The sequence below is a fragment of the Crocodylus siamensis genome, chromosome 3, assembly GCF_052110815.1.
Source record: "Crocodylus siamensis isolate JL-2025a chromosome 3, ASM5211081v1, whole genome shotgun sequence".
Taxonomy (NCBI): domain Eukaryota; kingdom Metazoa; phylum Chordata; order Crocodylia; family Crocodylidae; genus Crocodylus; species Crocodylus siamensis.
This window is the reverse complement of record NC_143397.1, coordinates 57,851,903-57,867,975: the sequence shown is the minus strand read 5'-3', so window position 1 is coordinate 57,867,975 and position 16,073 is coordinate 57,851,903. Positions and strand designations below refer to the sequence as shown.

The 16,073-nt window shown below is 46.9% G+C and overlaps 1 protein-coding gene across 2 annotated transcripts in view; it reads right to left on the bottom strand.

Annotated features, from left to right (window-relative positions):
• The window catches only part of FER (FER tyrosine kinase), a 373,188-nt gene that overhangs the window by 253,975 nt on the left and 103,140 nt on the right, over positions 1-16,073 (bottom strand). For both annotated transcript variants that reach the window (XM_090038358.1, XM_090038357.1), the window contains one exon: positions 1,446-1,568. In XM_090038358.1, coding sequence (XP_089894484.1) covers positions 1,446-1,568 — 123 coding nt within the window. The remainder of the gene's footprint in view (positions 1-1,445; positions 1,569-16,073) is intronic.

Genomic DNA, 16,073 nt, shown 5'->3' with positions numbered 1-16,073 from the left:
AGTTCAAACAATACTGCTTATGGGCCAGCTATCCCAACAGAACATTATGGGAAGTTAATGATACCTATCTATATTGTAAATAGCAAACATTTATTTGGAAGGACTTATTTGAGGTGACTTTGCTGGACTCTTTGAAGGGCTTCTGGCTGAACTTCTTGAAGGATTCTTGGCTGGAGTCTTCTCAGGAGTCTTGGCTTCAGGTTTTTCTGGAATCTTGTCTGCTTTTCTAAAGAAAGTATCCCAGAAGCTTCTTAAAGGAGCTGCCCTACAAATGGCTCCCAAAAAGCAGCACCTTGCTGTTCCAGCCATGTGTCCAGAAGGGCAGGGGGCGGTGCTGCGTGCCCCCAGGTCTGCTTCGACTACAGCCCGCTTCACCTCAATCAGATCCGGGGTCACAAGTTCCTCCCCACCCCATGACAAGAGCTAGGAGCTGCCAGATGAGCCGTGGCTTCTTCTGCCGTCGCCCGGCTCTGCCTGCTTTTCCCCAGCGGGGACAGCTTGAACAGCAGCTGGATAAGCCTTGAGAGATGCTGCAGCTGCTTGGCTGCTCCCCCAGCTGGTCCTGCCGGGGCAAGGCAAACAGAGCCAGGGGGCCGCAGCTTCTTCCAAGGCTCGTCCAGCTCTGCCTGCCTCACCCCAGCAGAGCAAGCTGGGGGAGCAGCCAGAGACCAGCAGCTTCTCTCACATCCATCCAGCTCCACCTGCTTCTCCCTGGTGGGGACAGCCAGAGGAACAGCTGGACAAGGTGCAGGAGAAGCTGTGGCCACTTGGCTGCCCCCGCCAGGGAGAGGCAGGCAGAGCCAGGTGGCCATGACTTCTCCCACAGCTCATCCAGCTGCCCCCACCAGGGCAAGGCAGGCAGAGCCAGGCGGCTATCGCTTCTCCCATGGGTTGTCTAGCTCTGCCTACCTCGCCCCTATAGGGGTAGCTTGGGGAGCAGCCAGACGAGCTGTGGCTTCTCCCACAGCTCCCTGGCTCTGCCTGCCTCTCCCCAGCAGGGGTAAACAGGGAAGCAGCCTGATGAGTGATGGCTTCTCCTGTTGCTCACAGTCTCCGGTTGCAGAACACAGCGCAGCCCCAGCTAGGCGGCATTTGCCTGAGCCCCCCCACCCACCACAGGGACCCTGATCTGAGCCCCAATGGCCCTTCTTTTCCCCCTCCCCTTCCACTAACAAACCTGTCTCCAGCATCCAGCATCATAAAGTTGAAATCCGGGTCAGAACTTCAACCCCCGGGTGTCAATTTACGAACACTGGAACTGCAGTTCATTGTAACTCTAAGAGTCTTAAGCTGAGGACTGCCTGTATAATATACCAATAATTTCCTACTAAAAATATAAGCAAATCTGTTTTACATAAATTTTATATGCTAGCTCTTTGGAACCACATTACAATAATTACTTTTTCCTTTAAACATTTTTGCTTTTTGATACCTGTCATACTTACTCAGATTTCTTTTCACAGGTCTTAGAAGATTCTTCTAGCTTCTTCTCTAATTCCAGGACTTGCTCTTCTTTATTCAAAAGTGTCTGCTGTGTCTGAATCAGTTCTTCTATTACTGTTTTCAGCCTAGAATGCGTTAGTTTAAAAAAATTAACAAAAACATTCATATGTGACACATGACAGTTTGTGCATATTTGCCTGTTTTTCTCTATATAATTAAATATGGTAGAAGAGCTAAAAATGGAAGCAGCATTTCTCAATCTACATTCTAGTTTGTCAGTTTCCCCTTCTTGGCAATATGTTTCTTAATCTGTTTATTTTATTGATATAATTTCTCTTTGCATCCACTGTAGAATATGTAGTCATACAAAGTAAAATGAATAATCTGAGTTTCTTAAAGGTTTTTTTTAGCATAGATACAGAAAACATGGTAAACGGACCTTGGCTTCAGTAAGATACTATAAATTAAATGTGAAGCTATCCGAAATATAGACGTCTTCTAGACTGTTGAAGTGCACTTTAGAGAAATATTTACAATCAGTAATAATGACATATTCATGCATAAAAGTAATAAAAGCAGAGCCAATAGGTCTTGCACTACAAATTAAAACACTCCATTTGAGCACAGTAGAGGGATCTGTAGTACTCTTCTTTATAATTAATCATATTTTTTAGAAATCTGGTCTTTGGTAATAGTGTTAACCTGACAGCAATAAAAGTAAATTTGTACCATAATACTCTATTAACTGAAGCATTATTGCACATTAAAAACATTTATTATTATTCTGTAAGCATACTTACAAAAGATTCAAGGGTCGGAAGTGTTGCCTAATATAATCCAATTAATATATCAACACTGCACATAGTAGATAAAGGATTCATTCTCTTATACAGGGATATGTATATTTATTTCATAAGTGTTTTAATTCATATTAAGATTGAAGCAGTTCTTATACCAGAAGAATGCTGAGTAATATGCAAGAGAATCCATTCCTTCCCTAAATATATCCAGCTATATTCCACTCTCTCTTTGCCAGTCATGTTATTTCTAAAACACAGGTATCAATATACATACTCCAGCAACAATGGTGTAATTCCAATTTTTGGGGGTTTTTTTGTTTTTGTTTTTTTTTTTTACTGTGCTATTTTTTTGCACAAATACTACTGCTTCACTCCTGGCCTGCTTGTTGCATCTTGAAGAACAGTAGGCTTTAGCTATCTGGGAACAGTACTTCATATGTCATAACTGAAAAACAGTTTCACTGGATTTGACTATAAATTTGATATTCCCTGTTTCCCATTACATTTTATTCAGTTGTGATTTAATTCCCAAAGAATTTAATTTAGGGTTCTGAAATCAGATTTAAGCTTATGAACCTTTCATTACCAAAACACATGGAAATGGGGCTCAGGAGGGCATAGTTAACAGAAATACAAAAACATGTATATGTTTATGTTTAAATAAGGTCTATACTAGTCCCTAAACTTAAAACAACTCAAATCTCTATATATCTAGTAAAAAAGTATCATATGACAGCCCCATCTTTACCAAATGTCTTTAGCTGCATTGAAACTAACTAAATTGATTACTAATGATAATAATGATATGGGTCATAATATTATGATGAAAACACAGAAGTAATCTCTTCTATATGCACTATGACAGAAACTTTGTATTGATATTAAATTTGAAGTGAATTCAATTATCTTAATTTTAAAACACTGTTTAAAAATATTTAATTGCTGTCCATATATCTGACTTTAAATACAGTTCTTTCAACATTTTTCTTTCAACACAGTACTAATCTAAAAATCAACTTATGCAGATTCAGCACTCTCTAATGATCAAGCATTAATATATGGAAGTTAACCCAAATTAACATTTACTGTCATCTCAAAAATGCATCTTTTTTTTTTAATGGCAATGCTGGGTGAAAAGAAGCTAAATGTGTTTCTAAACAGCGAACTGCAATATCACATTGCTGTTGATCTCCTCAACACCTCTGAAATCTGTAAGGAAGTTTGGACTTATCTTTAAAAAAAAAAACAACTAACTTATTTTCTCTTACTCAATCTTTTTGTTTTAAATACCCATCTGTAGTTTGGACACCATTTAGGACTGGGTACAGCTGGTATCTCAGACTATCTTGTATCATCACCCTGGTTAATTTGTCACAGGATATTTCACCATGGCCTTGAATCTGTCTTCCAGATGAAACTGGTTCAGAAAAAAACTATTATTACTAACTTGTCAGTCACTTTTATCATTGTTAACTTTAATAAAAACAATTGTAATTCTTCATCTTTAAAATTAACATGGAAATATTAGAAATCTATGAAACATTCTACCTCATGCTGGGCTTATATATTAACACCCACACAAAACATCTTTGATATTCTTCTGGATCACTGGCATCACACAACATCATATATTAATAAATATAGATCAAAATTGTATAAAACAGCTTTTTGGAAGATTATTTTAGCTCATCTGGGAATGGTTCGATTGACGTTTCCCTTCTGACTTTTACTAGCTCATTAAGCAGTTTTATTCTTCTATGGCAGTTTATTACTTGCTCTTTGTATGCATACGAAAATCCTCTAATGACAATATTTTATCCTAGTATTATATTTTCAAAGAGCTATTATGTTAACCTATGCTAACTATTCCCTGCAGATAATAGTTTGCCTCTGTGTTGCATTGTACTGCTAATGCACCATTATCTTTTATTCTACAATTTACTTTCCCTTATAAATTCATAAATATAAAACTATTTGAAAAAGTGGAACTGAGATAATTTTCAAGGTCATTAATTTTGTAAGTGGGGGTAAATGTTCAATTACACCTCGCCCAATAATGCATATATAGGACTGTCATTTTCCTTGAACTCCAAAATACATTTAATTGTTTTTGCTAAGGTCACTGATTTGGGGAATTTATCTTCATTTTCCACTTCCTCCCTATTCTGAAATAACTAAATATAAAAACTTACATGTGTTTGGTTCATTGGGATTCAAATGTAATGTTTTGTAATCTCCTAGGATATGATCTAACTTTCATGAATTCAGGCTCATGAAATCATGATCCAGCCACATTTTCACTGACTTCAGCAATGAAGAATCAAGCCCCAAAAGGCAATTACCTACACATATAATTAATACAACATATTGATCTTTCTGCAGACTTTCCTATTGATGAATTATAAACTAACCAATGCATCCACCCTGTTCTCTAATTGCATACAACAAGCCTAATTACATTAAAATGTTAAACATCTTAATGTGAATTATCCAAAAAAAGGGTTATTTTTAAAGTTTAAGACTTTTAAAAATGACCTCTGACACTTATCTCATACCTTAGGAATTTTCATCACAACTTAAAATACTTGAACCTGAACAGACATAAGGTTATTTATGATGGGGTACACAAATCAGCTCTCTGCTTTGGTTCAAGTTTGCATTTGCTCATTAGCCATAATCAATTTTCTAAAAAAATAAAAATTAGAAGTTGGAACCTGAACGCTGTAATTTCAAAGTAGTTCTCTTCATACACTATACTAACAGCAGCCCTTAAATCTTTAATATAATTTGGGGGGGGGGGGAACACCATTAAAAAAAAAGATTTTTTCCTGGGTCTGTTTGGGTTTTCTCTTTAAACATGCTGGTTTGAACCTTGTCCAACCTTTGCTTGACTAAGATCTTATTAATAAATTATCATAAAAAGCTGTGTGATCACTTAATACTAGTAGACATAACTGCAATTATCTACTGCTGGCAGTCAAATTAGCCAGGATTGAGGGTATGATTGAAGAGCAGTGGAAGGGCACAGAGAAATCTTAGTCAAGATAAGCGTGTGGCTGCTGTTGTTAACAACAGATGGTACTGAGCACAAACTGTAAGTTTTTTTACTTATGACTGTAAGGGAGCGAAGAGGGTGCCAAGCCCGGGCGATCCCGGCAGCAGCAGGACCCGGCCCGACTTCCGGGTCATGGCAGAGGGGAAGGGCCGGAAACGTCCCCCTTACAGGAACCCGGAAGCAGCCGGTGCGGGAGCAACCCAGGCTGGCTTAAATGGAGCACCGGTGGCACGCAGAGCGGCGGCGGATCCAGAGGCGGCGGCGGGAGCAGGCTGCGGAGGATCCAAGCGACGTGGAGGAGAGGATGGACCTTTCGGAGCCGGCAAAGCCCTGGACAAGGTACTTAACGGAGGGAGGCGGCAGACACCGGCCGAGAGGAGCACCGGAAACGTAGGAGCTGCCGGTACTCTCATTTTTGTTGTTACTTACCGGACGACGGGGGTGGAGCAGCCCGTCAGTAAGCTTAAGACTAAAAGGAGGGAATGGGAAGGAGCACCCCACTCCCTGACCGACAAGGAGCCTGGGCACACCTTGAGGGTGGGCTGAGTCCGTAGGTCCCTCATCCATAATGGGCGTTTGGTTGACGGTGTTTATATTAGTGTGCACGGACCAGAGCGCATCGCGCCGAGGACTTCTCCAATAGAACGATCTACCCGATGGATTGGGAGAGGGTGTAGGGATGGAGGAGCCCTCGGACCCCAGGACCCAGTGGAGGACGAGAGTCTCATTTTCCGGACTGCGTGCACCTGAACCCAATAACATATCATCTGAACCCAATAACATATCATCGAAGTCGTGGCAGGCGAGGATGGCACGTGGGTTCGTTGAGGCCGATGAGTCTCTACGTGTATCTCCCTACTAGGGGTCCCCCGAGAGGAAGTTGACCAGTGACAGATGGAGCGGGGGCAAACAACTCCCTCACAACTGGTGCATTGGCCGGGAAGCGCCACCCTTGAAGGGCGTCCTTACCCGGTAGTACAACCCAAATGGAGCTCCCGGCTGGGATGACGGGCATGGACACCAGGCAGCAGACCCTAAACCTGATGGCCCAATTACTGCAGCAACACCAACAAGCATCCCTGAGGCAGATGAGCATGCAGGAACATTGGCTGCAGCAAGAGTCCCGTGTGGGGCAGAGCCCATGGGAATTCAGCGTACCAAAGATGACTAAGGAGGACGATATGGAGGGCTTTTTAGAGGCCTTCGAGCGAGCGGCCCTAGCCGCTGGGGTAGACAAGGCGAGATGGGCTGGCTGTGTGGGGGTCCTGTTGGTGGGCCCAGCGCAAGCAGCCTACCGGGCTTTATCCTGGAGTGACGCATTGGATTACGACCGGGTAAAGGCCGAGATCCTGCAAAGGTTAAACATTACACCTGAGAGGCATCGACAGGCCTTCCGAGGAAGGAAAACCAGACCAGAGAAGGTCCCTAAGGCCTTATGGCAGTTCCTCTCAGATGAAATGATCAAATGGTTGAGGCCGGCAGTGGCAACCAAGGAAGAGATATGCGACCAGGTATTACTGGAGCAGTTCCTCATGGATCTGGGAGAGGATACACGACGGTGGGTCAGGTGTCATGGACCCATGATGTCACACCAGGCCCTCCGTCTAGCAGAACAATTTGAGGCAGCGCAAGGGGAGCGACGCCCAGATAGAGGTATGCAGGGAAGGGAAGGCCCTCCCAAAAGTGAGAAGGAGGGCAGGGGCGGAAAGAGACCAGCTAGGAAGGGCATCCTCTGTTTCCTCTGTGGCGGGAGAGGCCATATAGCCCGGGTTTGCCCGTTGAACACTGGCGGCCAGGCCGCGAGGGGGGGACAATACCCCGAGGGACCCTTGAGGGACAGAGGCCCCGCGGAAGGCGAACCCATGGAGTGTGGGGTATGCACAGGGGTAGTTCCCTCCCCACAGCCGTTACCTGAAGTATGAGCTTGGGTGGGGGGGTGCCCCTTGACGGCGGTGGTGGACACCGCATGTGCACAGACCCTGGTCAGGCCTTCAGCGGTTGAGTGGAGGCAAGCCCCCCAGTGCGCAGGGATATACCTCATCTGCCTGCACAAGCAGAGGTCCTACTTTGAAAGAAGGTTACTGGAAGTACGGGTGCAAGGGACCTGCTGACGAATGACAGTAGGGCTAAAGGAGGACATACTGTACCCAATGATATTGGGAAGAGATTGGCTGGAGATCTTCGAGGTCCTTGAGGGGCTTCAGCCCTCAGACATGGCTCGGGGAGGACTAGTAGGAGAGGAACTGAGAGCGGCGAAGGACGCAGAACTAGAAGAGCTCGCGAGCGGCAGCCAGTTTAAAGAGGTCCAAGAGACAGACGGAGTGCTCCGGCCCTTCAGGGAAGAGGTGGCCACACGACGCGAGCAGCAGGTAAGCCCCAATGCTGATCGAGCCGGAGAGCCCCAAGTGGAAGTCAGACGGGGCTTGTTATACCGCATTAAGCGGGGTCGGCATGTGGGGGAGGAGGTGGCACAGCTGTTAATACTTCTCTCCTATAGAGAACCTTTATTGCGGCTAGTGCATGGGAACCCCCTGGGAGGGCACGTGGGGAAGCACAAGACCGATGCCCGGTTGACAAGGTGGTGTTTTTGGCCACATCTGTATGAGGATGTAGAGAACTTTTGCAAATCATGTGAGCGGTGCCAAAGGGTGAGCTCTAACAAACCCCCCCAGGCACCCTGTACCAGTGGTACGAGACCTCTTCGCACGGATAGCCTTAGACGTGATGGGTCCATTGCCTCGAAGCACAGCCGGACACCAGTTTATCCTTGTCCTCATTGATTATGCCACCCGTTTCCCAGAGGCCGTACCCTTGCGGATGGTCACAGGGGCACAGGTGGCCGAAGAACTCATGAAGTGGGTCACCACATTTTGGATCCCCAAAGAGATAATGACTGACCAAGGGTCAAACTTTATGTTGATGGTAGTAGCAGCCCTTTGTAAAGTAGTACAGATACGCCATCTCAAAACGACCGTGTATCACCCACAAACCAATGGGTTAGTTGAGCGTTTTAACGCCACCTTAAAGGGAATGCTGTGGCGCTGTACGCAGGCTGACCCTCGGAGATGGGACTTGTTGGTGCCACCACTATTGCTTGCAGTCCAAGACGCCCCGCAAGCATCCATGGGGGACAGTGGCAGCACAGGACAGAAGGCGACCAAACATGTGCAGAGCCTACGGGAACGCCTCACTCAAGAAATGGCTCAGGATAACCTGGAGGAAGCTCAGTGACAGCAGAAGCGTCGATACGACAAGCGGGCGAAGGAACAAGAGCTGCGACCAGATCAGAAAGTGCTGGTAATGCTACCCAGCTCCGACCGTAAATCTGAATCACAGTGGCAGGGGCCGGTTACAGTGGTTAGACAAGTGGGCCCGGTAGATTATGAGGTGCGACGGGAGGGTAAACAAAGGGAGAAACAAATTTTCCACGTTAACTTGCTTAAAGAGTGGCAAGAGCCCCAGGGGCTCCTGCTCGAGCCGGACTTTGAGTCCGACGAACAGGAGACACCGAGGGGGACTGACGTCTGGGGAGCAGGCAGGAATAACAGATGCGGGAGTTGATCCGAGAATTTGAGGACGTCTTCACTGATAGGCCAGAGAAGGCGAAGGGGGTCGAACATGCCATTATAACTAGGAAGGGCCAGGTTGCACGGGAAAAGTGGCGGAGGATTCCCTTTCATCGGCGCCAGCCCATCAAGGCAGACTTGGAAAAAATGTTGGCCCAGGGGATTATTACCCCCTCGCGCAGCCCCTGGCAGAGCCCATTGGTAGCGGTGACGAAACCAGATGGCAGCTTGAAGAAGAATGCGATGAAATGCGCCCTGGGCAAGCGCGAGACAAAGTACCTAGGCATCCTAGTCAGACAAGGACGGGTGAGACCTTTGAGGGACAAAGCGGAGGCCATCAGGAATTATGAGGCGCCCCTGACAAAGAAACAGATGCGAGCCTTCTTAGGCGTAGCCAGTTATTATAGACAGTTTATCCCGCAGTTCACTGAAGTCGCCAACCCTTTGGTCGAAACGACGAAGGGGCGAGAACCCCACAAGATAAAGTGGAACCCGGAGAGGCACAGAGCCTTCGAAGAACTAAAAAGGGCCCTATGCCAGGAAGCGGTACTTCATACACCTCACTTTAATATTCCATTTACCCTACAGACGGACGCCTCGGCCTACGCCCTAGGGGCGGTGCTCACCCAGGAGGTGGATGGAGCAGAGCGCCCAGTAGCCTTCACTAGCTGGAAGCTGAATGACAGCGAACAAAGGTACTCCACAATTGAGCGAGAGTGCCTGGCAATCAAGTGGGGTATTGACTATTTTAAGTACTACCTGCTAGGTCGAGAGTTCCGTTCAGTGACAGACCGTGCATCCCTGCGGTGGCTTAATTCGACCAAGACTGAGAATGCCCAAATAATGAGATGGGCACTGGCACGGCAACCATTCCAATTCCAGATTGGTTACAAACCAGGACGAGCCAACACTGTGGCAGACTTCCCGTTGAGATACGGCGGGACTAAGCGGAATGCTGACTCTTATTGTAGGGCAGTCCTATTGCAGGGAAGCAGGGGCTGCAGAGAAGGCAGTCAGAACAAAAAAGTGCCTAGCGGTGTCTTGAGGGGCGGGATATGTAAGGGAGCAAAGAGGGTGCCGAGCCCAGGCGATCCCGGCGGCGGCGGGACCCGGCCCGACTTCCGGGTCGCGGCAGAGGGGAAGGGCCGGAAACTTCCCCCTTACAGGAACCCGGAAGCAGCCGGTGCGGGAGCAACCCGGGCCGGCTTAAAAGGAGCGCCGGTGGCACGCAGAGCGGCGGCAGCAGCAGGAGTCGACGCTGGCAGAAGCAGGCTGCAGAGGATCCAGGCGGCATGGAGGAGAGGATGGACCTTTCGGAGCCGGCAAAGCCCCGGACAAGATAGCTAATGGAGGGAGGCGGCAGACGCTGGCCGGGAGGAGCACCGGAAACGTAAGAGCTGCCGGTACTCTCATTTTTGTTGTTACTTACCGGACGACAGGGGTGGAGCAGCCCGTCAGTAAGCTTAAGACTAAAAGGAGGGAATGGGAAGGAGCACCCCACTCCCTGACCGACAAGGAGCCTGGGCACACCTTGAGGGTGGGCTGAGTCCGTAGGTCCCTCATCCATAATGGGCGTTTGGTTGACGGTGTTTATATTAGTGTGTGCGGACCAGAGCGTGTTGCACTGAGGACTGCTCCAATAGAATGATCTACCCGGTGGATCGGGTGAGGGTGTAGGGGTGAAGGAGCCCTCAGGACCCCAGGACCCAGTGGAGGACGAGAGTCTCCTCATTTTCCAGACTGCACGCACCATAACAACTGAACCCAATAACATATCATCGAAGTCGTGGCAGGAGAGGACGGCGCGTGGGTTCGTTGAGGCCAGTGAGTCTCTACGTGTATCTCCCCACTAGGGGTCCCCCGAGAGGAAGTTGATCGGCGACGGACGGAGCCGGGGCGAAGAACTCCCTCACAATGACAAGCAAATAAAAGCTTGGAGCACTGAGGGAAAACTCCAGAAATCTGATCATGTTACTTATTCAATCTTATGGTATAATATAGTGTAAAAAGAGTTGAGTGCAAGAATTTTTTAGTCTTATTCAGGAAAATGTATGCATCTACGTGGCATTTTAAAACCTTACATCTGGAATTCATAGATAAAATTTCAAAAACTAGTACAGTAAAAGTCCTGTTATCTAGCATTCTACTAGCTGGAATAGAGTCATAGATTGTAATGCCAGAAGGGACCTTGGAAGATCTTTAGTGTGAGGGAGTGGGGCCTAGGAGCGGTCATGAACTCCCTAGCGCCCCCCTACCGTCACTTCAGGTGGACTCAGCACCCTCGGTTTCTCGCCCGCCACGTCTTTGATGGTAATAAGTTTATATGGGAGGCTGCCTTTATCCCCTGGTGAACGGTACGTGTCTTCCTACTCCTACTCCATATGGGGTGCCTCTGCGCACCCCTGCCTTAAGAGCTATGCGTGCCTCCTACCTCCCCTTTAGCACGCCCCAAGCCTCGCAGCTGTTCTCTGAGCGTTGTTTGGTCCCTTGCCCTCTGGCGCCCTCTCTGGCACCCCTGGGCCTATCACGCCCTGGTGCCCCTCTCTGGCACCCCTGGGCTTACCACACTCTTGGCGCCCCGAGGCCGTCCCGCCCCGGCGCCCCTCTCTAGAACTTCTGTTGTTACCGGCACCCCTGGGCCTGGCACATAGCCGCCGCCCTGTTACCGGCGCCCCTGGGCCTTGCACGTAGCCGCCGCCCTGTTACTGGCACCCCTGGGCCTGTTGCGCCCTTGGGCTACCACTCAGCCCGCTGCCCCACTCTGGGGCCTATGCTGCACTCTTCACGGCCGCTGCCCCCTTCTGGGCCTATGCAGCACTCTTCGCGCCCGCTGCCCACTTCCGAGGCCTAAGCCGCGGTCCACGCACCCTGCTGCCTCTCTCTGGGGCCTATGCCGCGGTCCGCGTGCCTGTTGCCCTCCCTAGGGCCTGTGCCGCACCTCTCATGCCCACTGCCCCCTTCTGGGGCCTTTGCCGCGCTTCCCGCGCTGGGGCTACAACCCCCACTTGCCGAGCGCCTCTCCGACACTCGTCCTCTGTGCCGACTGCGTCACACAGTCCATGCCCCCTGCTGGGCACCAGGAGCCCCCCAAGCCACTGGGGCGCTCCTGTGAGGCCTCCTCACACCCCTACAGCCTCACCCAGTCCTCCGGTGTAACCATAAATAAACCAGTCAGCCAGCCGGCTACAACATAACAAAAGGCCTACCGGCTTATAATCCAAACTCCACACAGTGCTGACTCTCAGTCATACCACTCTCTCCCTCCTCGCATCATTGCAGCCTGCCAAACCACCATCATTGACCCTGCTGCTCAGCTCTCCCGCAGAGCTGCGGCTCCTACGGCTGCCAGAGGGGAACTGCTGCTAGACCCCAGCCTGAGTTGTTATAAAGGGCCCGGTCCTGCCCCCTTCCGGTCACCTGACCGGCTGGTTGCCATAGCAACCCGCAGCTGCACTGCCCTGTTGATTGACATCTCTCTTTCCACTTATCTAAGGCACAGGACACCTCAGTGCTCCTGTGACAATTAGGTCCAGCCCCCTGCACCAAGCAAGAAAGATAACTGGGGTCAGGTCACCCCAGCAAGGTGACTGTCTAGTCTCCTCTTCAAGATTCCCAAGTTAGGTGATTGCACCACCTCTGGAGGGAGTTTATTCCACAATCTGGACACCCTGACTGTGAAGAAGTTATTCCTAATGTTGAGCCTGAATCAGTCTTTCAGGAGCTTGTGGTCATTACTCTTGATTTTCCCCTCAGGTGCTCTGGTAAACAGATGCTCACCGAGCTCTGGATGTACTCCATAGTGTAGTGGTAAGTTGCTACCAGATCCCCTCTCAGCCTTCTTTTTCTCAGGCTGAAGAATCCCCGATGGCTCAGCCTTTCCTCGCATGGCCTGCCGTGTAATCTGATCACATGAGTGGCTGTTCTTTGGACTCTCTCAAGCTTGTCCATGTCCTTGTTGAAGTTTGGCGCCCAGAACTGGACTCAGTACTCCAGCTGCAGTCTCACCAGTGCTAAGCAGAGCGGAAGAATCACCTCCTTGGCTTTGCTGGAGATGTATCAATTGATGCACGCCAGAGTATTATTTTCCCTACTGGCTACAGCATCACACTGCCGTCTCATATTCATACTGTGGTCTATTATTACCCCCACGTCCCTTTCATTTGTGGTGCTATAGTGTATTAACCAGAATTTCCAGCCAGCTGGACACAGGGGATTGGGGGGAAAGATTGCATGCAGCAGCTGCAGCTGCCACCCACCACCCTGCGCTACCACCACTTCACATCCGGCCAAAACATCCACCCTGCACTGCCACCATTCCATGTCACCCCCATCAACTCTCCTTCTACCACCACCCCCCACTCTGTGTCCAGCCAAAAACCACCAACCTCAGGTAACCAGAATATTTAGATACCCAGCACCCCCCATTCCCCACTCGTGCCAGATAACAGGGCTATGTAATTCATAACCCTCCTTGGCAACCATAAGCCAATGGACGGATTAAACTTGCCCATAGAGAACTTTTACTTTTTGCCATCTGTCATCATTTTAATAGTGATCACATTCTTTGATACAGAAATCAAAGTATGAAAAGTTGTCCATATAGTAGTTCAAAATATTCTGTTATCTCAGAACTTCCACTGACTATTTGCCCTGTTTAGCAACTCAAGCTACCGCTCAGATTGACGGATTATATTTTAGCTGTACAATAGCTAAATCAATTTCACACCCCTCTACACATTACAGGTATCACTCATTTAACCAATAAATTCAGCAATTACCTTAAGGCAAGCTATATGTGCAAAGTACTTATCACATGATAAATTCTCCAACCAGCTATGAAGTTAAGACACCAAAAATGTGTACTACTTTATAGCTTGTGGATATCAAGCTTTAATTTACACATGTAAATTACCTTGCAGCTGAGAGCCTTGTCAGCTGATGGAGATCCTAACCACAGGGGTCTACCATGGCCAGCTGGGGCTGCAAGTTCTGCAACCAAGGGGACTCTCAGCTCCAGCAGCCGTGGACTCAGGGTCCCAGCAGCATGTCTCCCAGTACCAGGACCCAGCTGGGTCCTGGCAAGCACCAGAAAACTATGATCTTCCAGCCCCAAAGGTGCGCAGAGCCCCTGAGGCTGGGAGATCATGGCTGCTGCTGTCTCCCAGCCCTGGAGATTTGTGAAACCTTTGAGGGCTGAGAGATCACAGCAGCTGCACCTCCCTGCCCCAGGGGTGCAAAAGGTATGGTGTAGTATTGTAGTGACTATAATTGCTTTGATTGCTTATATTGTTAGTTTTCTTTTTATATAATGAAATACTTAACCATTAAGATAAAGTTAATCTTGTTATGATTTTTTTATAATAATTTAATCAGTCATTATTAGTGTTCTGGAATTAACCATCTATTTTAAATTTCCTATTGCTTAGTATAAATGTATTTGACCTATTACTATTAGTCTCATGATTTTAGAACTTAAATTTAGTATATGGAAAATGCTTATGCAAGGTTTGTGGCATGTCTGGAGTATGTGGAAAGAAGTAACAAAAGAGTAAAAGATGTATGTATGTGACAACGTAAAGGAAAGCAGTCCTCTTGCAGCAGGTGAAAATAGCTTTCTGTGGTTTAATGGTTAAAGGCTGCAGCGACATCTAGTCAGCAGTTAAGGATTACCAAATACTAGATCAAGCCCTGATGGCTTAAGACTGCAAGCAATGACTCCCCTGGAGAATGCAGACCACAAAGCTAGAAAATCATGTCCTACCAATCCCAGCCTGCCAACAGGACAAGGAGGATGACCTTCCTGACTCAGCAGAATCCATAGGCTTGTATGGACAGCAATCACTATAAAGAATGAACACAAAGACAAGGCTTTGGGTCTTTTCCACCTCCAAGGAGTTTTGGGCATGTCCAACAAGACCTGACTCCATCTCTCGTGGTCAGTCTGGCCAGCCACCAGACTGACCTGAGCAACTTTAGAACTTGGTAATACCTTAACCTTTGCAGGACTGTCTAACTATCTGTGTGTGTGTGCTTGTTTCTTCGTATGAATGAATGAATATGCATGGGAATGAGTGAAGCAAATAAACTTACTGTTCTTTATTCTTTTTATGTTTTATGTTCCAATAAATATGGTGTTCTGCCTTATCTCTTGATAAGTTTCCTGCTTGCTTTTAATTCACACTGTATGCCCTATGCACACAACAATGGCAGGAGGTATGATTGTGTGGATTGCACATTATACCCCATCACAGATGTACCTACAAATGTAGAAGGGCCCTCAGAGCTTTTACTATGTAAATGGCTATAAATTTTGGAGAACTCATGTAAACTGATGAGGCTCTTCAAGAATTATATTGTAATTCAGTTTGTAAACATTTCCCTTATGTAAAATAAACATTTTCCACTTACTAAGTTTCATATTATTTAACAATTCCAAGACAGCATTTGAAAATGAAAATCACAAACACAATCTGAAAGATTGCAACACTGCACAGTATGTAGCATGTGGCCTCTCAGTCAAAGGTATGTCAAACAGCCCTTGCAGAAATGTCATGCAATTGCCAAATATATTGTACTTTTCACTTTGCTAATATGCATGCCAAGTACAATCCAAAAAGTTAGCCTACAAGGTGGGATTTTTTTAGATTAACCTTTTGAAAACATGCATGATCCAAGAAAAGATTAACATGCTACCATATTATTTGGATTTACTGAAAGAACTATTTTTGTATAAACAGAAATATTCTATCACGGGATATGCCAGATATTTCAGAAATATAAGGAAAGTAGTAAAAAATATATGAGCATACAATAAAATGAGGATGCAATTTTAAGCTACTTTATTTTACTTCATATATGTCATACCACACTTCTAATGTATTTCAAATTGTTGCGACAGACAAGGAGTATATGGAAAGAGGAAAGCAAATGGGTACACAATGATCCCCAGTTTCTTCATGGCATGAAATAAGACAGATTGTACTAAAAATGATTTTAACAGGAATTTCAAAAGCAGATTAAGCAACTAACTCCACAAATTTAAAAAAACCCCATCTACCCATATGATTTTATTTTAAAAATCTCATTTAGCATATATCTGGATCTAAATGCTAAAATACTTTTGTAAATCTAACACATAGTGATCACATAGTGACTTGGGCAATTCACATGATGATTAATATCAATCCCTACTCCTACCCCCCGTCCTTT